This window comes from Plectropomus leopardus, chromosome 5 (genome assembly GCF_008729295.1).
Source record: "Plectropomus leopardus isolate mb chromosome 5, YSFRI_Pleo_2.0, whole genome shotgun sequence".
Taxonomy (NCBI): Eukaryota; Metazoa; Chordata; class Actinopteri; order Perciformes; family Serranidae; genus Plectropomus; species Plectropomus leopardus.
In genome coordinates this window covers 4451314-4473392 of record NC_056467.1, presented here as the reverse complement: position 1 = coordinate 4473392, position 22079 = coordinate 4451314, and the positions used below count along the sequence as shown (strand labels likewise).

General features: G+C 39.2%; 2 protein-coding genes across 2 annotated transcripts in view; both read left to right on the top strand.

Annotated features, from left to right (window-relative positions):
- The first annotated feature begins 515 nt into the window (after positions 1-515).
- Positions 516-14409, top strand: LOC121943314 (26S proteasome non-ATPase regulatory subunit 2-like). Its single transcript, XM_042486826.1, is given in 22 exon segments — positions 516-704; positions 1938-1994; positions 2077-2241; positions 3088-3209; positions 3874-4098; positions 4231-4389; positions 4934-5078; positions 6009-6069; positions 6766-6912; positions 7206-7312; positions 7948-7992; positions 7994-8076; positions 8524-8611; positions 8701-8863; positions 9472-9573; positions 10535-10686; positions 10815-10898; positions 11417-11585; positions 12170-12264; positions 12369-12495; positions 12635-12753; positions 13612-14409. Coding segments are annotated over 22 exon segments (2721 nt in total). The 5' UTR covers positions 516-581; the 3' UTR covers positions 13795-14409.
- A 1668-nt stretch (positions 14410-16077) lies between these two features.
- LOC121942943 (eukaryotic translation initiation factor 4 gamma 1-like) overlaps positions 16078-22079 on the top strand; it is a 46555-nt gene continuing 40553 nt past the window's right edge. The window contains 1 exon segment of the mRNA XM_042486258.1: positions 16078-16135. The gene's annotated coding sequence lies outside the window, so the exon portion shown is untranslated.

Sequence of the window (22079 nt, the reverse complement as noted above, 5' to 3'; positions counted from 1 at the left end):
TGAAATGTTGTAGTGTTTTGAACCTCGGGGCCTAGTCTTGTTTCTGGGCAGCATTAAAGTTTATGGGAATAGTATCAATTAAAATAATTATTCTTAAAAAAAAAAACACTTGCATGACATTCTCACACAGACACACACACACACACACACACACACACACACACACACACGCGCGTATAATAATTTTCAAAAGAACATTCTCAAAAAATTTAATCAATTGCATCGATTTTAAATTGTTAAAAATCGATAAACACAAAATTATTTGTATGTGGCACTACCATAACATAAATACGGCTCAAAGTGATGCATAATTAGACATCTTAAATAGTATAATCTGCTGGTTTTGAACTATTTGGAGCGTTAAACAAAACCAAAAATGTTGTATTTTCTAACCGTGAAGGAGTCCCTGGAAGTTCCCATTTTTGTAGGACTTGAAATACCCACAGACAGCCACATCTACCACCACCAGCAGGGGCGCTACAGTGAAATCACAACGCTTTCTCCTCACTGAAGAAGAGGAAGAAGAAGACGCGGCTCTCCTCAGTTCCGTTCGCTAGCTGCAGTTTCAGAAAGCCGCAACTATGGAGGAGGCAAAAAACAAAGAGAATAAGCAGCCCGAAAAGACTGATGAGAAGGACAAGGACAAGGAAAAGGGACAGCAGTCCTCTGGGAAGGATAAGGACAAGAAAGAGGAGCAAGAATTGGTTAGTTGGGGCATTTTGCTCATTCAGATTTGGGCTAACTAACGTTACAGGAGCCAGAGGTGATATTTTGCCTTAGTCACTGCCGCTTTGACAACATGGTTGAGCAGGCCGAAGTCAACGCTTCTTAAGATTACTGACTGACAGACTTTCAGTAACAAGTACATTATTTTTCACATAAAGCACCCTCCATTTGCTTTGTCATAATTTCGCGGTCATTAAAATTTTACAGATAAACTCGTCCACTTGGCTAGCTTTAGCCTAGCCTTACTCAGCCGGTAAGCTAACGTTAGCTTGCTAGTTGTTATCGCCGCTGTTCGTGCTGTCATGAGTGTTAGCTTTGCTAGCGTATTCAACCAGGCAGTTTTAACATTGGGCAATGTAGTGCATGATACAGCAGCTACTGTAAAGTCAGGTAAACTCTCAAATAATGTTAAAACATTTATTCTGCTTTAACTGTACTCTTACAACGGACTGTTTTGACAGCTTAGCCTGTAGTTTTTTGTCAATGAGCTAGCGCTCACTGTCACTGATCAGATAATTTTGTTTCAGTTAGTTAACTTAATGGATGGGCATGTAAAATTGGTTAACATGTCATCATCAGATGCACTAAAATACACCTTAATAGGTTTTAAGATAGCATATTAAACTAGTCTGTTGAAATTCAAGCGCTTTTGGGAGATAATATTTAATCAGCAAAACAAAGGTAACAGTAGCTCAGATTAATTGGTCAGCAACATAAAAAATAGAAACGGACTTCTACATGTTTACATGCCAAAGTACTTGGCGGACTAGATAAATGCATCACTGTAGAAGATTGGCATCATTTAAGTGTTGGCTAGTGGTAAATCTTCAACCTAACTGGGTATGGCAAATAGCCAATAATGCTTTACATGTACTTACAAGGCCACCAAGTTCATTTTCACCTCGATTTTTACCAGCTGGTTCTCAGTTTTACAGAACATATTAAAAACAACAGCACAAAATACTACACCACTTGGCACAGCAGTAGTCGAATAGTTGGCATTGTGATTTATTGATGCATATTTTCAGTAGGCAGCATAAGCAGTTAAACATTGTCACTGCCATTACTAAATTGTCAGTGAAAAACTGTGGTTATTTCTCAGTTTTATAGACTTGCAGCAATGGAAAATAAGTCCTTGTTCTTCTTTTACATTTATTGATCTTTATGATTACTATTAGATAATTTCAGTCTCTTCTTTCACTACTCCCCAGTCAGAGGAAGACAAGCAGTTACAAGAGGATCTGGAGATGATGGTGGAGAGATTGAGTGTAAGTTTTATTCACTTGTTTTTTTACAACAACTCTTGTGTCCTTACAAAAAAAACTCACATATTCTACTACACATTGACAGGAGAAGAACACAGTGCTGTACCGTCCCGCACTGGAGGAGCTGCGCAGACAAATCCGCTCCTCAACCACCTCCATGACTTCAGTACCCAAGCCCCTCAAATTCCTGCGCCCACACTATGGCAAGCTCAAAGAGATCTATGACGGCATGGCTACTGGAGAGAACAAGGTAATGCTCTTTTTAATAGGATCCCCTCATGACAAAAAGGTCTCATTTCCTTGCGCAAAGGAATTAGAGCTGTAGCAATTGGACACTCAACAGAAAATTATTTGACAACTTCTTTGATAGTAGAATAACTGTTTTAGTAATTCTTCCAAAATTAGACAATTATATGCTTTTTTTGTTACACATGATAATTAACTGAATAGCGCATGAATTTTGCAGTGTTGTTAGAATAAAACATACCATTTGAATATGTCACCTTAGGCTGTTAGAAATTATACGGAGTATATTTAATTATTTTCGGACATTTTACTCACAAAACAATTATTTGAGATATTAAAAGGCAAATTTATTAACAATGAAAAATGCTTGCCCTAAAAGGCATGCACAGAGAAAAACGTATGGCAATTCTTGCTCCAAATATTTTAAACAAATTTAGAAGGAGTAAAATGGAGTAAAAGCTAAAACTGGCTGCAGTTTTTTCCTGGAATTCCATATCTGCGCATTATTTTCTTGAATTATCAATTTGTATTCTAAAACTATTACAGTTAAAATTAAGCAATACGTGATGCCTTCCTATGCATTTCTTTTGCCCAAAAGTCCAAACCAAAAAGACATTCATTATCAGTATATCATAATATAAGACTGGGGAAAACTCTCACATTTGAGAAGTTGGAACCAACCAGTCTCTGGCATTCTTGGTTAAAAGTTTACCTAAACGAAAACTTTATCAAAATAGGTTCCCATTAATGTCCTGACAAATGACTAGTCGATTCATTGACCAATCACCTCAGCTCTTGCCTTGACTAAAGAACCTCAAGTTCGAACTCAAGATGGTGTTTGTACTTGCAGCGTTTCTGTGCGGATGTGGTGTCAGTGCTGGCTATGACCATGAGCGGTGAGAGGGAGTGTCTGAAGTATCGTCTGCTGGGCTCCCAGGAAGAGCTGGCCTCCTGGGGACACGAATATGTCAGGTAAGCGACGACTCGGCATCATCAGCCAATTCTTGAAATGCTCTTGTGGTTTTATATATAAACTGAGGAAATGCAGAGTTTGTTTGATGATAGTTATCCGTTGTGTGATTTGGTTTGTTGTCAGATCAGTAGAAGAATCTAACTATACAAGAAACATGGGTGCTGTTGATTGTTATCAAAATATTCAACCCAGTTTAAGAGCCATAACCAAAGTTGATGACCATTAGCCTTGAAATATGGACAGAAAAAACAGTATTATGTTCCGGTTTTTCATAAGTAAAATGAAAGAAACATAGCAGAAATTACACTGAGCAATGAGAACTGCAGGACAGAGGCTGGGGATGGGCTTGGGCTCTCTATAGAGTCCGTATTATGTCATGGCAAATTGCATTGTTTGGAAACGGAGACTGGTTCTATTTTCTTGCCACAGCACATATTTTGAATGAAGTATGTGATAAAGGTCATTCTGTGAATAAGGAGATTATGAAGTGAATGTGGCTGATGTTGGAAAGAAAGCTTTCATTCAAAAATAAGACAGATGATGAAAGTTTCCTTTTATTTAAAACAGAACATTTTAATGTCTTTAGGCACCTTCTTCTGTGTCTGCTGTTTGCTTAATACCCTGGTAACAAATTCAGTTCCTCTCTGTCCGCCTGTCCTCCAGGCACCTGGCCGGTGAGGTTGCTAAAGAGTGGCAGGAGGTGGAGGAGAATGACAAAACACAGCAGGAGACACTGCTGAAATTAGTGAAGGAGATTGTGCCCTACAACATGGCCCACAATGCCGAGCATGAGGCGTGCGACCTGCTGATGGAGATCGAACGCCTGGACATGCTGGAGGACTACATCGATGAAAATGCCTATGGCAAAGTCTGCCTTTACCTTACCAGGTATGTTAATGTTTTACACTCTGCTTAGAGGAAATAAACCATATTTTGAGCACACTGTAGATATTTTAAATTGCGACTTGCTGACTTTCACAATATGCCCATCTCATCGTCTTTCTCTCTTCATCACTCTAGCTGTGTGAGTTATGTTCCTGAGCCAGAGAACTCAGCGTTGTTGAGATGCGCCCTGAACATTTTTAGGAAGTTCAACCGTTACCCAGAGGCCCTGCGCCTGGCTCTGATGCTCAACGACGTGGAGCTTGTAGAAAACATCTTCACATCCTGCAAAGACATGTAAGCATCATAAATATATTAGTTTTGAAGCTCACAAGGTGGTCTTGGTAATAAAAAATTATCAAAATATCAGAATCAGAAATACGTTATTGATCCTGGGGTTGGGGGGTTGTGGTTCATTATAGTCGGTCTGATGCCAGCATAGAGAAGCATAGCAAGTGGAAATAAGTACCAGCACAAGTATGAAAAAATATAAATAGAAAAAATATAAATGCAAATACATTAGTAGTAACAATTATCACTAGTATGTCATATTTAGAAATAAAGTATGTATAACATAATACACTGAGTTTGTATGTAGTATGTATAAGTAGATGTGTAAAGTAAATGTAAAGAAATACAGAAATAGACAATTAGCAGTAATTAGTGACTATTTAAATTATGATATGGATTATGTGCTGAGCGTGTAAAATATAAAACTGTGCCTTATGTCAGGGTGGAAGTTCATAATATAAAAATATGTGTGCTGGGCTACAGTGAACAACATGGCCTACTGAGCCGTAGTGGGTGGTGTATCAAAAACAAACTCTCTTTTGCCTTGCAGAGTTATCCAGAAGCAGATGGCCTTCATGCTGGGTCGCCATGGCATGTTCCTGGAGCTCAATGAGGACGTAGAGGACTACGAGGACTTGACAGAGATCATGTCCAACGTGCAGCTTAACAGCAACTTCCTGGCCCTGGCCAGAGAGGTAAGAGTGAGGATAAGAAAAATAAAATAAATGTATTAATACAGAGGAAAATAGGACGCTGTAGACAAAACCCTTTAATTAATTATTTAGTTAGTTTGTGCTAAAGTGGTCAATAGGGATGTACTGATGCAACTTTTGTTGCCTGGATACTGATTCTGTTACCTCACAAAGGGCACTAGCTGATCCCGAGTACTGACCGGATACTAGTGCTTTTTCCCCCAAATTTAAAATCTGTATTCCTCACTGTGGGGAACTCTTGAATCTTTTTTTATAACTGTTGTCAAAATAAAGTTTTCATTTCAATATTAACACTGATTAATCATGTTCTGTGGTGTGCCTTGACCCGATGCCTCACTGATGGCCACAGTGACTTTGTAACATTAGTTTTCCTACCATCGGAGTACTTCAACCCTAAAATATCACCTCAAAGCATTTAGCAGGGACTCTGGGCAGGTCGTACAGCCTCTGATGCTAGCACTAGCAGCCAAACTTCTCTGCCACCGTTTCAAAATAAAAGTCATATGACATTGTCTCTGTTGACAGAATCCCATCAGTTGTTGACACAAGGCATTTTATTTTGAAATACTTGCAGGACCGTGTTGTTGACAGTGCAGGAGCTGCACGGCTTCATAAATGAGTGGAATTTTGGCTTAAAAAAGTGAGATGAATTTTCACTTTTTAGGTAAAAATGTATGTATGCAATTAATGAAGATTAATTAATCACAGAGCAAACTATACTTAATGTGGAAAAGTTATCATCAGTGATACCAGATTATATCAATGAGATTGGTTTCTGCGCCAGTTTGGTGTAATACTGAATAATTGCCCATAGAAGGAGATGTAGGAATATAACTTCAGCTCAACATTACTGTTATGATGACCTGACACATTTCACCTTTATTAATGACGCACTCATCTTGTCCTCCCCAGTTGGATATTATGGAACCCAAAGTCCCAGATGACATCTACAAAACACACCTGGAAAACAACAGTGAGTCCATATCTGCAGGTTGTGTGTGTATTGGATGGTGACAAAGACATAGCTCAGTCTAAATCAGGGCTCCTGCAGATCCTTAAAAAATCTTAAAAGGTATTGAATGAATTTATCTAAAAATAAGGCCTTATTGGTATTAAATTGATTTAAATTATTCTTTCAAAGGGAAGTAGGATTTTTTAAAATGTTTTTTTTCTGACGTTGCACTGTAAAATCTCAAAATAATTAATAATAATTTTTATTAAAAAACAAATATATTATTATTATAATTATTTGTTAAATAATTTAATAAATTCATTTTCTTAATATAATAATATGTTCATTGTCTTCCATGTGTTCCACTTCCAAAACATTTTTTTCACCTCCAACATTTGATAGATAACTTTTTCACTGCACCAGAAATTTAAGTTTTATGTTACAATAAACAATTGTCCATATAAAAATGTCTTTCCTCAGTTTTGGTTATTCGAAAATTGGTCTCACTTATTTCTAATTGGAATTTAAAAAGTTTTAAAAGCTGCAGGAACCCTGTAAATCAATCTAGATCAGGACATTTTTAATGTTAAATACAGATTGCTGCTGTGTTTAGTGATTTACTGGCCACTGCAAAAAGTGAACTGAAAATAATTTTTGTTTATTGATTATTCATTCGTTGTTGTTTGGCTTTGGCATAATTTATGTTTTATGTGACAGGGTTTGGAGGCAGTGGCTCCCAGGTGGACTCCGCTCGTATGAACTTGGCCTCTTCCTTTGTGAATGGCTTTGTCAACGCAGCCTTCGGACAGGACAAGCTGCTCACAGACGACGGCAACAAATGGTTGTACAAGAACAAGGACCACGGTAAAAGAAAACACACAAATACAGGAGTAGATACGCAAAAAACACTAACAATGGAAATAAATAACACGTGCAAACTCAATGAAAAATGACCAGTGCAAGTCAATGTGCAGTGCATGCATGTAGTTGTATTGCCCAACAGGCCCTTTAGCCATATTACACACTGGCTTTTACCTAGCTGATATATTGACCTCCATATGTTCGTGATGATTTCTATTATTTGTAATTGTAATTGTTGCATTTCAATGTGTGTGATTTGGTTGTTCAGCGACTAAAGATGATCTTAATGTCCTCAGGTATGTTGAGCGCTGCAGCCTCCCTGGGTATGATCCTGCTGTGGGATGTGGATGGTGGTCTGACTCAGATTGACAAATATCTCTATTCCTCTGAGGACTACATCAAGGTAAACACTGGAAACCTGTCGGTAATACAGTTCATATTACTTTCAGATAGGAATATATTGAATATATATTCAAGGTATCACGGCTTGTTCCGCGTGCAATAAAATGAAAATCGCGAACATCGAGTATAAATTGTCGCATTGTTTTTATAATCCATTGGTGTTTTAATTCTCTCACTCTCTTTTATGGCTCACACAAAAAAGCAGGGCGTTTGCAGAGCTCCTCAGCGTGACTATTTAGTAACATTTTGCGACCATGAAGTTCGACTTTGATTTGCAAATACTATTAATATCTGAACTGGAGAGCTGTTAGTTTGTTTCCAGCTTACAGTGAATTATCATCACATTTAACAGCCCTGTGGTTACAGTCTAACTCTTTATTCATCTCGACAACTTTAACTCTTTGCATTGCATTTTGTTATTGTTTTATAAAACACATTAGCTTAAGCAGTTGTAGTAACTAAATAGCAAGCCTGTCAGGATTCCCTCCTTACTGAGTTTTAAAGTTGACTTTCTGAACATCCATTACCTACTATTATTAAAAACGTCATTACCCAGGAGGAAAAACTGTGAAAAGCAAGCATTTACAGTGTCTTGTCAGTTTTTCTTATACCTGCGTTACATCTTTCTCTGTGCAGTCTGGTGCCCTCCTCGCCTGTGGCATTGTCAACTCAGGCGTGAGGAAACGAATGTGACCCGGCCCTCGCCCTGCTGTCTGACTATGTCCTCCACAACAGCAATGTCATGAGGATAGGAGCCATCTTTGGGTGAGGACGATATTTATATGTAGAAATTAAAGAAAAATAAAGTCTTAAGACTAGATTATGCTCCAGTGAATATTTAAAATGATTACTTCCAAAGTAACGTTTTGAGCCACATGCTCTTTCTCAGGCTTGTAGAAATTAAGCATTAGCGCATTTTGTGCAAGGATTTTTAATCCAGTTGTTTTGGATATTTTTTTTTTTTTTTTTTTTTTTTTTTTTTTTTTTTTTTTTTTTTTTTTTTTTTTTTTTTTTCTTTTTTTTTTTTTTTTTTTTTTTTTTTTTTTTTTGTGCTGTATATGGCTTGCTGAGTTCTCTCTGCTTATCTGTACTAATCTCTTTGTGTTTAGTCTTGTGCTGCTGTTAAAATATGAATATCTCCCCTGGGATCAGTGTTATCTTATGATGACACATCATGGCTGTGAGTCTTGACTCTTGTCTTCTTGGTTTCAGACTGGGCCTGGCCTACGCTGGCTCCAACAGAGAAGACGTCCTTTCTCTGCTTCTTCCTGTCATGGGAGACTCCAAATCCAGCATGGAGGTATGGATGTGTGATTTGTGTTAAGGGCTCTTCTCACTCCACAAGTTTACCAGTTGAACAACATTAAAGTGTGTATTTTTTATCTCCAGGTTGTTGGGGTGACGGCGCTGGCATGTGGTATGATCGCAGTTGGGTCTTGTAACGGTGATGTAACTTCCACCATCGTCCAGACCATCATGGAGAAGAGTGAACAGGAGCTGAAAGACACATACGCCCGCTGGTTGCCTTTAGGCCTGGGACTCAACCACCTGGGTAAGCATGGGCAGCTACAGGCCTCAAAATTACTGTCTACTAATAAAACAAGACAAGTTTAAAACTAGGGATCGACAGATATTGATTTCTCAGGTGTGATACTGATTATTAGTAGTTAATGACACTGATAACCAATATTTGGAACCAATTCGCATTTACAATAAAAATGAAAAATCTTTCTGTCAATATATAGAATTTGAAATACAACAAACTCCAATACAAAACTTTGTTTAAATCAAAACTAAGATCATTTACAACAAGTTCCCAGAAACTTTTTAATAAAGTCAAGTAAAAGAAAGAATAAATAAAAATAGCTCCCTGAGGTTTTAAAGTAAAAGTTTCTCCTATGCTGACACTTTCTTTGCACTTTTTAATTAAGTAATTTAAAGTAAAACGCCGACAATAATCTGTCGACCCCTATTTAAAACAGTCTTTAACAGAGAGTCGAAGTGGCAAAATCAAAGAAAACAAAACTAAGTAATACATGATGTGTAAAATCTAAACCTCCGGATCTTTTGAAAAGGACAATTCTATTATCGCTGTCTTTTCCTTTCACTTTGTAATGTTGCTGCTGTAACAACTCTCCATGTGTCATTTCATGTCCATAGGTAAAGGAGAGGCGATTGAGACGACCCTCGCAGCTCTCCAGGTTGTACCTGAACCTTTCCGCAGCTTTGCCAACACACTAGTGGATATCTGTGCATATGCAGGTCAGTTCAGTTTCAAGTTATTTTCTCGTTTGCACACATGCAGAAACCCATTTCTCAGTCTCTACATTTATGCATAAATCAAAGTGCACATTACCCAACTCTCACAGTGATCAGATGGCTGTACTGTTCACATTACACAACTTATTGTCTTGTAGCAGGAAGTCTTGAAGTCTTGTACTCGTTGTACTTTTCACATTGAGTCATTGACCGACGACATGGGGTCACATAAGATCTACAAGAAGAGTATGTCATGTGATGTACAGGTCAAATCACAACTCTGGGTTTGGGAGGCGGGGGGTACTTACCAGGAAATATCAAAGTAAACAATAAAAGACGAAGTAGTGTTCTGAGTCTAGTTTTCTAGTTCTAGTCTCTTCTCCTCTCTCTAGCCCCCTTTACACTGCCTGATCAAGGCAGGAATTTCACGCTGTTATTCTGCTTTGCTGTCCTTTATAAAAAAAAATTGCCGAATTTGTTCTCACCTTTAAGCCACAAGTGGAGGTAGTAAAAAGTCTGTGTAAAATACACAGCCAGCAGGACAGGAGCAAGTATGGGGCAGCTATGACCTCTTGAAGACTTGTGTGCAACCCAGTGCTGGGAGATTTAAATAGCACCAAGCAGAAGTTAGAAGCTAAGTCAAAGAAGAACAGCAACCAAGAATGATGGCAAATTTGGGATAAAGTGAGGTCTAGATGCTCATTACCCTCCACGCAGAGGATGAGATCAACCACCATTTGAAGGGGGCGCGATTCTTATTACCATTTAATGCCATCAGTATCTGCCCCTGATCCGGGTCTTTAGTTTGGGAGCTTAAAAAACTGTTGACGAGCAAAAGATCTGAGTTAAAGTCATGTAATGTAAACTGGTCATGAGCCAACCATATGCAGATCTACTCACTGTGCAATGTTTACAGATTTAATCATCATTAATAATTTTATATACTAATTTTCCTTTTCCTCAGGTTCTGGAAATGTGCTGAAGGTGCAGCAGCTTCTCCACATCTGCAGCGAGCACTATGAAGCCAAGGAGAAGGAAAAAGAGGAGGACAAGGACAAGAAGGATAAGAAGGACAAAGACAAGAAGGAGACTGCTGCTGACATGGGCTCCCACCAGGTAAGGATTAACCTATTACCATGATTATCCTCAAACATTAATTACTTGTAAATATCTCTCTGTTTTCAGTTATATTATTACTGGGGGGAAATAAGAACAAATGTTTTTATTTCTGTTTTTCCTCTCAGGGCGTAGCTGTTCTTGGTATTGCCCTCATTGCCATGGGAGAGGAGATCGGTTCTGAAATGGCACTGCGAACATTTGGACATCTGGTCAGTAGCACTATTCGCTGTCAGTTTTTTATTCTTTTTTTTTCCTTTTATCTTACTGAATACGTTATTGTTGCCATGTCTCGCCACCTCTCATGTCTTATTCTTTTGATCTTTCTGTCCCCCGAGTCTGTTCAAAAGATACCTTTTTGTGTGGCTGTCTTGACTGAACCGTACTTTTATATTTTCAGACCATCCATCCTTTTTTTCTTTCTCCGTTCTTTTGATCCACATTACATCATCTGCACTTTTGATCCTGGTCCATGTATTTTCTCTTTTTTTCTGTATTCTTTCTGTCATGTGTTACTCTGTTCTTACTCATCCAGATGTTCTTAATTTATCAGATTAACATCATCACATAAAGGGTGATGTGTCAATGATGTATACTGGGGTGTGACAGCATAAGTAGGCAATTAAAACAATTAGAGCCAAATGTTTGTTCCTCTCTTGGGCTTTGCATTGTAGCGCTGCATTTACACGTTCTGAAACTCTTTTTTTTCTTCTGTATTTCGCATCACCAGCTGCGTTATGGTGAGCCCACCCTGAGGCGAGCCGTGCCTTTAGCCCTGGCACTCATTTCTGTGTCCAACCCTCGTCTGAACATCTTGGACACCCTCAGCAAGTTTTCCCACGACGCTGACCCCGAGGTGTCACACAATTCCATCTTTGCCATGGGCATGGTGGGCAGCGGTAAGTCGAATTATGGCCACTACGTACAATAATGTTTAGAGTTTTAACAGTTGCGACATTAAGGATAAATAGCCAAAGTAATAGTCTCGGTAGCAGTAGTAATATCCAAACTTGCATAGGTTAGCTTTATTTTTTTGCAACAAATCTAATAAATATGAGTTTTTTATGAGTTATCCATTTTAGTTTCTGAGAGATAACCACTTTCTCATTACACTGTATTTAGCCTTTTGGCAGATGGGATTTCTGCTTTCCTAAAATAATAATTTAAAAAAATAATATATATATATATATATATAAAAAACAGAAGTCCATGTGCTCAAAGACTAAATAAAGTATGATCAGAAAAACTCCAGCCAGCTGCCAGATGGTTTGACCAATTTAGATTTTTTTTTTCCCTGATTTGTACATAGGCAAGCCCAGAGAACAGTTTCTTTTTTTAAAAGAAATATTAAATAAAATGCATTGAATCGTTGAAGGTGTGTTGTCATTTTAAGCAATGCACAGTGCAGCCTCCTCTCAGAGGGCTTCTGGTGTTAACTGCATCAACATATTTAACAGTCTTTTCATTTTTTCCACTTCCTCAGGCACAAATAACGCCCGTCTGGCCGCCATGCTGAGGCAGCTGGCACAGTATCACGCCAAAGACCCTAACAATCTCTTCATGGTCCGACTGGCTCAGGTGGGTGGCAACACAAAAGGCACTCTGTACCAGGCAAAAGTGAACTTTCAGGAAGTGTTGTTTGTACGAGTCACTATTGACTGTTGCTATTTGTGCCTCCGCAGGGTCTGACTCACCTGGGCAAAGGCACACTGACACTCTGTCCCTACCATAGCGACAGGCAGCTGATGAGTCAGGTCGCAGTCGCTGGACTGCTCACCGTGCTCGTTTCCTTCCTCGACGTCAAGAACAGTTAGTTTATTCTCCTCTGTCTCAACTCTCTGCTTCCACACACTTGACATCGACTATTTCTGTCTTGTAAATTGAAGGTTGCATATCAGTGATTCCCCTGTGGTAATATTCCCCCTGCTGTTTATTGTGTGCATTACAGTAATCCTGGGAAAGTCTCACTACATTCTCTACGGCCTGGTAGCAGCCATGCAGCCACGTATGCTGGTCACCTTCGATGAGGAGCTACGACCACTGCCTGTGTCCGTCAGAGTTGGACAGGTGAGGTCTAGGAAAATTTTCATTAGTAGAAGTAATCTGAATAACAGCATTTCTACAATTACTGTAATCCTGTCAAACTTCATTGACTCTCAGTTCGTCATTTTGGGGAAATGTGCTTATTTGCTTTCTTGCTGAGAAAGAGATAAGAAGATCGATCTCTAGTCAAAGAATCATCAGTCTTTTCATCAAATTCCCCCCAGGATACTCTTAAGTGAGGATGCTGAAGTGTAGACCAACATTCAACACTTTCAGGTTACAGATTCAGCCAAAATAAATGTGTATTTTGTAGAGCTGTTGGCGTTGACACGTTAATTGGATGTGATTAAGGTCCGAACATAACAACCTTTTTTGTAAATTGCATGCTGCTATTTTGTCCCTTCAACGCCCCGTAGTCAAGCTGCAGCAGTGATGGGAAATAACATCTCCACTGCTCTTTTGAATGGCTTATTTCACTTTTAAAAAACTCCCAGTAGACTCAGTCGTCAAGTCAAAAGTAATATGCACCTTGTGTCAAACGGAATTAAAATATCACCGAAGTACTTTGAATTTGAGCTCTTAATCTACGAGCTGAGCACAGATGCAGCTAGTCAGACTGAAGTATGCAGACAACTGCATAGCCAAAGATGGAAAAGCACTGTCTTGGTGTGTACGAATCACCACAGACTTCTGGATAAGGGGTCAACCGATGTTTTTTTGACCCCTAGATTAAACACAGTTTTAAAAAAATTATCATTTGACAGCCCTACTATTAAAATATGACAGGAGAGTTACAGAATTTTGTCAGAAAACCAAAATCCAAGTATTCTGGTCTGAAGGAGAGATGTCTTTTTAACGCGGGTTTGTATGATTTGTCTACAGGCTGTGGATGTCGTGGGTCAGGCAGGCAAGCCGAAGGCCATCACAGGTTTCCAGACCCACACCACGCCGGTGCTGCTGGCTCACGGAGAGAGGGCTGAGCTGGCCACAGAGGAGTATCTCCCTGTCACCCCCATCCTGGAGGGCTTTGTTATCCTCCGCAAAAACCCCAACTATGAAACCTAGACTGTCCACCCCAAAAAAAATCATTCTCAATGGCCTCTCCCTCTGTTTCTAAGGGTAGCCCTCCATGGCTCTTGGCAGTTGTTATATTTAGTTGTTTACTGCATGGCTGAAAAGAGCAAGGCAGGCCTACCCTTCTTCCTCGCTGTGTCTTCTCACTGTTGTCTGTGGCCCAGCTCCAGCACGAATAAAAAATGGATGACTGGGGTCTGGTTAATTGGACTGGGATGACACAGGGAGGGTTATACTGGGACCTCATCCACTCTACATAGATGGTTTCCTCATTGCCCTAATTTTGATCCATCTCTCCCGCGTGTACTGAACCAGCTGTTTGGCTGACCCGAGGCCAATTCAAAAGTGGGAACTGTTCACCAGCGTCCTGTATACGTCATCGGTGAATGAAAACAGCTGCTCAGTCTACATCAGTTGCGCTTCAGATGTTTTTCGTTTCCCACACACCTTACTTTCTCAGTCATCTTTTGTAATTAGAGCATATAAAAGTATGTATTCGTCATCACATTTTGCTTCTGTTTTTATTTTATTTTTTTTGGTTTTTGTTACAGTACTGTAAAAGGTTGAATCAAAAATAAAACTCAGACCCAAGTGGTTGAAATGTGACGGCTGTGTTTAAAGTGTGCCATGTCTTGCTTCTTATGTTTTAATCAAACACACAAGTGCTATCACTGAAATTAAGCAGGCTGCAGGTTCTCCACAAGGAGGAGCTGTTTATCAGTGCCACCAAGGGGAGAGAAAAGCCCCAGGTACTCCACACCTACACAAATTCTGTACATGGACATATGAACAGAATTTCAGATTTATTAAAATGTCACTTATAAGGAACAAAAGTAATAGCTGTAACATATTTGTTTATTCTGTGGTTCTGAGATTACTGCTACATAACTTAAGTTTAAACTGTTAGAGATATAGAGATGTAAAACTAACAACTAACTTCAAGTTGGTATTATATACTCGAACAGAACTGTGATTAGGCTATATGTCTTCTTTTCTCTCCTAAATCTTTATGACGCAGGAATAAGACGTATGCCCTCTAAACCCCTCTTATTGGCCTGCATTATTATTTATTTTACTGTATTTAAAATGTAAATTTGCATTGAGTTATGCAATATAATGTGCAGGCTTGTCCCATAAACAATGGCTGAGATGTATTTTTGCACTAGCCAAGATTTAGTCCATAATATGAATAAAACTAACAACTAACTTTCTAGACCTTTAACACGCAGGTGTAACACGTATGGCCTCTAAAACCGCAAGTGCTGGCCATCGCTATTATTATTAATATTAATATTATTATCAGCATTAGTAGTATGATTGATTTTGCTGTAAGTTATATAGAATAATGTACAAGTTTTTCCCTTGAACAATGTCTGAGAAGTATTTTTGCTCTTTCCGAGATTTATTCCATAAAAATATTCTAAATAAATGTTTTAAACTGCTATATGCAGAGCAATTATTTCACCTATAGGATTGTAACCTATTTATAACCTAATCATAATGTAACAATAGTCATTTTACACTTTGGAATAATTAACCCTTTGAAACCTTGATCGATAATAGTTTTCTTGTGCTGCATTTAGGCACCTCCCAGCTGTTTGAGCCTTTGAAACCTGAGCAAATTGATTTTGAAACATGGAGGAAATGACAGACTAACTCGACAAGAAATGTCCCATAAATAGCAAGATATTAGTAAAATTTGACAAAAAGTACCTAAAAAATAGTTTTAAAGAAGAGGGATTGTTAGGGAAATATGCCCTGAAAACTGTCTATAATTATAATAATTTTATATTTAAAACTATGCTACTGAAAAATATATATAATAAAATATATTTTGTTTTTCATTGTCAGCACTTTTAAAGGTTATTTTCTTGTTCCCTTTCCCGCTTTTTTATTTCTCATTTTTATTTTTTTCGTACTTTTTTTTTCTTTGAATAATTCTTTACTAATTTTTGGGCCATGTGTTGTTAAGTTGCTCATTGCCTTCTCCCCATGCTTTTGAAAGAAATTAAATCTATTTGTTCAATAAAGAATAGTTAATTTAAATTATATTTAACATTCCTTATTTTTATCTACATCAAAATAGTAAATTATTTTTTATTTTGAAAGCAAAGTTCAAATGTACTGGTTGACATTTAACATAAAAACGTCACAAGTTGCGTTTTTTTAATTAAATTTTTTATAACCACATAACCACAAAACACATGAAACATACAGCCGAGAACGTGATTACTCGGAGTTTCACGTGATGGGATTTTGCCGGAATTACCTAGCTACCGGCTTCCGGGAAGATTTTCCGTCCGTCCGGCTCTGCGGACTCAAGGAGAGAAAGGTAAAGCCACAGTCCCGGGCTAAATTGTTTATTAAAATGCTCAAATTTTCACACAAGTGTCACGTCGCGGTTTTATAGAGACTCTGCAAGGGCGTTAAAATCTACAGTTTGCATTTTAGCGTGAACACACACCTGGGTATGGTGACTTTTCTCCAGTGCTTTCTGCTGACTGGTGTTCCTGCTGTGTTTTCAGGGATTAGCTAGCTAGCTGCTTGCTAGCATCCCATGCTAATGCGACGTGGGAGTTCTTTCTTCACTTTAGCCAATCCAGCTAGCAAGCTAACACAACGACAGAGAGCTAAAAATGAGCCCTTACTCGTGTGGAGTTTGGCAACATGTTATCTTGTGTGTATTGTATTATTTTTGTACGGGCGACAAATAGACTGTCGCGTCGCGGTGTTGTTGTTTTCGCCGGTTAACGTAATTTATGGTGCTAGCTAGCCGACCCGTTGCTAGCTTAGCGAGACAGCAGGCTATATAGGTAGCAGTAGGATAAATCACTCTAGTTGTGTCGTTGTTGTGCTCTGGTGCCAGCTTCCTAAGCTGAAAGCGATGGAGTTTGTATTTTTATATTTATCAGCCTGGCTGTACATGAAGAGATGCCTGTTGTGACAGTTGTGATTGTAAATATCATGCATACTGATAACTTGATACCTGAAACCATGTGATGGCGATGTGACGCTGGTGCCAGCATCTGAAACCATATATGTTAAGTATTAATTGTGGTTATAATGTCTGGTTGTGAACAGTCCGCTTGCTTCAACGCAGCGAGGTGGTCTTGTTCACGAGCAAACATCACGTTGCTCCTCTAGTTTTAGCAACACGGACAATAAAACATATGTGACAGGTTTAAAATATTGACGTCTGACATGCGTAAAGGAATTTTAGGGCACAGTCGGTGGAGGGTAAATAGGGCTGGAGACTGATTTGACAGAACAAGACACTTGTTTTGAAGGCTCTGACACCTTCATCAAGGCCTTGCTGGGATGGTTGACAGGTCGCACTGCCTTCAAGTTACACGAGACCTTGTTAGCTAAATGTGAGATTTTCCACCAGCATCCCCAGTAATACATCAGTGTAAACGATTGCGTTCCCAGTGGCGATGTTGCTGTCAAACTGGTCGATATGTTTGCTTGCGAAATGAAACGGGGGTGTCTGAGTCATAGTGGCTTGTTACAGTAACGTTACTCATTGTCACGACAGCATCGGTGTTGTGTACAAAGCCGGTTAAAGCTTTCGAGCACAGTCGCAAGATGCATATTGAGTTATTGATACGAATATGTGAGCTAATAACCGGTAGCTTCCTCCTTAGCTTGACAGTTATTTAGGTAAGTATCCTCATTCATTGCTTGGACCGCTATCACATCTGTTTTCACTGTTCCTAAATCGTCACTTGTATAACGTGGTGTAGTTTGTGCTTTTTTATGTGGTTGTCATAGCCGATAGCGGCTGAGGTGTGGCTGGCATGAAGCCGGCAGCTGGTGAGCATCGCGCCAATAGCAGGATAAACCACGTGGTAAATCCAGATTGGGCCTAGGAAAGTTAGCAACACGGCTAACAGCACAACACACAGCATCACGTCTTCGCAACCATATTTGTAGCTGTTTTGGCATCATCGAGCGTCTGTTAGGCGCGTGTTTGTTAACACACGATGCCATGCAAATAACTGTCTTCGTCGCGCGGTGTGTGTGTGTGAGTAGACAGGCAGACACGCCCCTGTGTCATATCAAAACTGTCCCACAGTTTTAGCAAACGAAATACCGGCGTTTTACCAGTGTATTGTAAGCCTGATGTGAGCGTCGCAGTTGTCTTCTGACACTGACAGGTTGTCAGATTGTTATTTCAGAGAGCGACATCGCTTTTGTGTTCATGTTTAAGCCCGATCACTTCACACTGTTTGCTGCAGCAGGCATGAGGCTGATGTTGAGGATTGCAGACATGTGACCTTTGAGAATGTGCGTCCAAAATGGATGCAGTTTCCTATGCAATGGTCACCAGGTGTTTATCCCATATCTTTGTCTATATCTACAATCATCTTTGTTTACAATTCCTAAGCCCAGAGGAATGTTATGCAGTGATCTCAGGCGTGCTTTAGTTGATGTGAATACATAAAATTAATAGCAGAAGTGTAATCACATGCATGATGTGCCAGAGCCAGGCAGTCACAGTTTGCCTGACATAAGGACAATACAGATCTTCCTGTCGTGAAACATGTTAGCTTGGAGTCTGGGTATGTGTGGGTTTTGGCACAATGTTAGTTAACCAGAGGAAGGGGGGGTGGGCTGTGCAGAACTAGCTGTGCTGGTGTGATGCTGTGTCACTGGAGCTAAACTTTAACTATCTGCACACCCCTCTCATCTTAAAATGTCTGACTGAAGCCACTTTTCCTGTTAAGTCGTTGTCACTGACACATAATAGTTGGAAATGTGATCAAAGGTATTTTGTCTTAATCATTGTCAGTGGCAGAGCGATGTCATAAAGACTGTTTATTCTGTTAAATCGTTGAGTACAATTAAGGGGGCATGAATAACCCGTTAATGCAGAATATAGTGTTTACATGAGCACAGAGATACTGGGTAATTCATACTCTCTGTACATAGTTCAGTTTCTTTCAGAGTACTCCAGCTAGCAAATTTGTATTTCTCATAAATATGGTGTTTACATGCTCAAAAAACATAAACAGTATACTCCAAAATTCCCATCGTAAACGGGTTATTCATGTCCATGTAAACACACTCTGTGTCGTTTGTTTTATGTTTATTTAAGTTGCTATATCTTTATGTCAGAGGAGCATTACACCAATTTTACTTATGAAGATAACTTTTGATAAGGAGTACTAGTCATGGGAAAACAGTGTAACGGTGTCATCTGTGGCTCTGAAGGGAGCTCTTTGAAGTCTATCTTGGATTGGGCTTAAGACTTCAAATTTACAACAACAAGCTTGTGTTACAAACTGGGTGTGTGGCGTTTTAAAGATGTGGCATTTACCAGACAGAGATTGTTAACTGTAGTTGGTGTTTTTGGAGCTTAACCCAGACAGAGGACTAAAATTCAGGATATCTCGGGCTCGCTGCTTTGATTTTGACTATTTTATTTCCATTGTAAGTCCCTCAACTTTGTGCAAGTGCAACATTCAATCAGAATACCAGCTTGACGAAGTAGCATGGTACTACAGAAACCTTACTGCTCATGTAGATAGCTTTCCTCTTTATGGCTAGGTCAGTGAATTTGAATGTAGGCCTAATTTGTCCAAAATCTGTTATTTTGTCTATAAAGGGTGGACCAAAAACACCACTCTGTTTTACATAACAGGCATTTTGCTTCCCTTTTTCTGGTTCAAAGGCTAAATTTAAGCTATAGTTATCCACAGTTAAAGTGATCCAGATGAGTTAAGTGAAGCCTGCCACCACTGAAGCTTTCTATGTTACTACCACAGCCAAGACAGTGGCTCTGTGGCAGGTACAGACTGTCATCACAGCCTGCAGGCCAGTGTATAACAGAGAAATTACTGAAAGCATAAATAAAGGGCAATAGGCTTTAAGCAGAAGCAGAGGAATCAGTTTGCGCATTATAAGAAGTACCATGTATAATGTGTATCCAGGCATTTGCAAAGTATCTTTAAATCTGCAGCACACCAAAAACTCATAAAGCACAGACTTGTATTTTTTTCAGTGACTTCATCATGCTTTAAAGTTTGCTCAGTTCTAAGTGTAGATTGTATTGGGAAAAGTCCATTTGCAGGAAGCAGTTTTTTAACAACACTTGTGCTTGATGCAGTGAGTCTAGACCATGGTGTGTGTGCAGACAGTGGTAAACTCAGTGACTACACCCTCCTTTGGTGACATGACAGCCAACTTCTTTAACAAACTATGTTCTCCCCCTCTCCTCCTCAGCGGGTCATGGGAGTCCATGCAAAAGATTATGCAACAGTTGAAGGAGCATGTTTCACTAGCAGTGGTGCTCCTGGCTGGATCTCCACACTGCTGCGTGTCAGACCAGCTCAAATGACTGGACTGTGTGTGATTAGGGGGGTGGGGGCGCCTTGCGTTTTTACTGCAAAACTTCCTTGAAACACAGATTCCTGCAAAAAATGAGAGCCTCCAGGGCACCCCTCCTGGCTAGTTTTGTATTGCTGCAGACTGTTCCTGCACTTGTTCTGATAAATCATTTTCATAAGTTCTGCAGAGTAATCAGTGTGGTGACAGTGTGTGTCACAGGCCCAGTCGGTGTTTAAGAAGCCGGCCACGTCTCACTACTTACGGGAAAAGCATTCCCCTGGAAACTAATAGGTTTTTATCAATGTGTCCCCCAGTGAGAGGAGTGAAGCCCGTGAGGCAGTGTGGGTTGTTAGTCTGAGACCCTCTTTTAGCTTTGAGATTGTTTACTCAGCATTTCATCTCCCAGCTAGCCCTGCTCAGTCTGACAATCTCTCTGTCTGTGGACGAGCATTTGAACTGCTGCCTGTCACCTCTGTACAGTCTTTCCTAACCCTAACTTATATTGCTACCAAGCTCCAAGCCTCCAGTATTCTGAGGATGAGCCTACCATCAAAGTCTGTCAGACAGTGTCTCTCTTATCCAGGGATTTTACCTGGCTCTATGGAAAAGAAACCCTCACTCAGTTCAAATCCATTATCTTTTCATGTTCTTTTTGTGTGTGTTGCCATAGTCATGGTAGCAGTGCTGGTGATTACAACCATTTCTACAGCGTGATTTCCTCTTCTTTGGAAAAAAAAGAAAAAGAAAAAAACACCCTGATTCATCATGACTCAGGCTTTTTACACTGCTGCTTCTCTGTGTGTGTGTGTGTCTGTGTGTGTGTGTGAGAGAGAGAGAGAGAGAGTGAGTGAGTGTATATCAGGGAGAGGGGGTGTATGTGTGTCTGTCAGTGACGGAGATAATGTAGGCTTCGACTATAAATACCAAATGTGTCACTAGTACAAGGGCCATATAACCTGAGAACAATTACACTGGAATCATGAAATGACCCTTGAGTCAGTGGAGCGTCAGTATTGCGTACAAAAACTGTCTATCTATTTCCTTCTATTCTGACAAACACGAGAGTTGGGTTCTGAATAGATCTGAGGCACTGCGTTTGTTCCATATAGCCTATAGTGACCTAATTAAACTCATCGTGAATCGTGTGGCCACGCCCCTCATTATACATAGTTTCACTATTATAACCTTGTAACAGTACAAATGTGAACAATTCTAAAAATAGTGTTGGTGTTTGAATATTGGTTTTTCAGGGTCGATATTGATTATTATTAGTTAAAGAGACCGATAACCTATATTTAGAACGGATATATTTAGAATTTCAAACTCTTTGTTGAAATGCCTAGTCACGTCACACACTGCAAGTTCCCAGCAACTATTTATTAGTTAAGTGAAAATTTAAATAAAAAATCAATGAAATAAAATAAAATACCTCCCTGAGGTTTTACCAAGTAAAAGTTCCTCCCATGCTGTTACTTTCTGTGCACTTTTAAATTAATTAATTGTATCGACAATCATTAAAATAAAATGCCGATACAGATAATTGACAAAATGCCAAATGTTGGCCCCAATAATTTGCCAAGCTGATAATCTGTCGACCACTTGTATGAATGTATCCATTTTATGGAACTGACATGTAGTTTCAGCCTGATGTTACATGTTGAAGAATGATTTATCTGTTTCACTACACAAATAAAAGATCACTGGTATCAGATCTATATTAATATGATACCAGTACCCTAAATTTATGCAAAAAATTATGCATCCTACTGAAAAATGAAACTTTGGGGAGCCTACAAGAATAATAAAAATTGCTTTTTCAATCCACTAGATACATTTTGCTGCAATAAAAATGATTGAAGTGAGAAACATTATCTTTAAAGCTTTGTCTCATTAAATGTTGGCAATTTTTAACTTTTTGGATGTAATTAACAGCTGGAAAAAGGTAC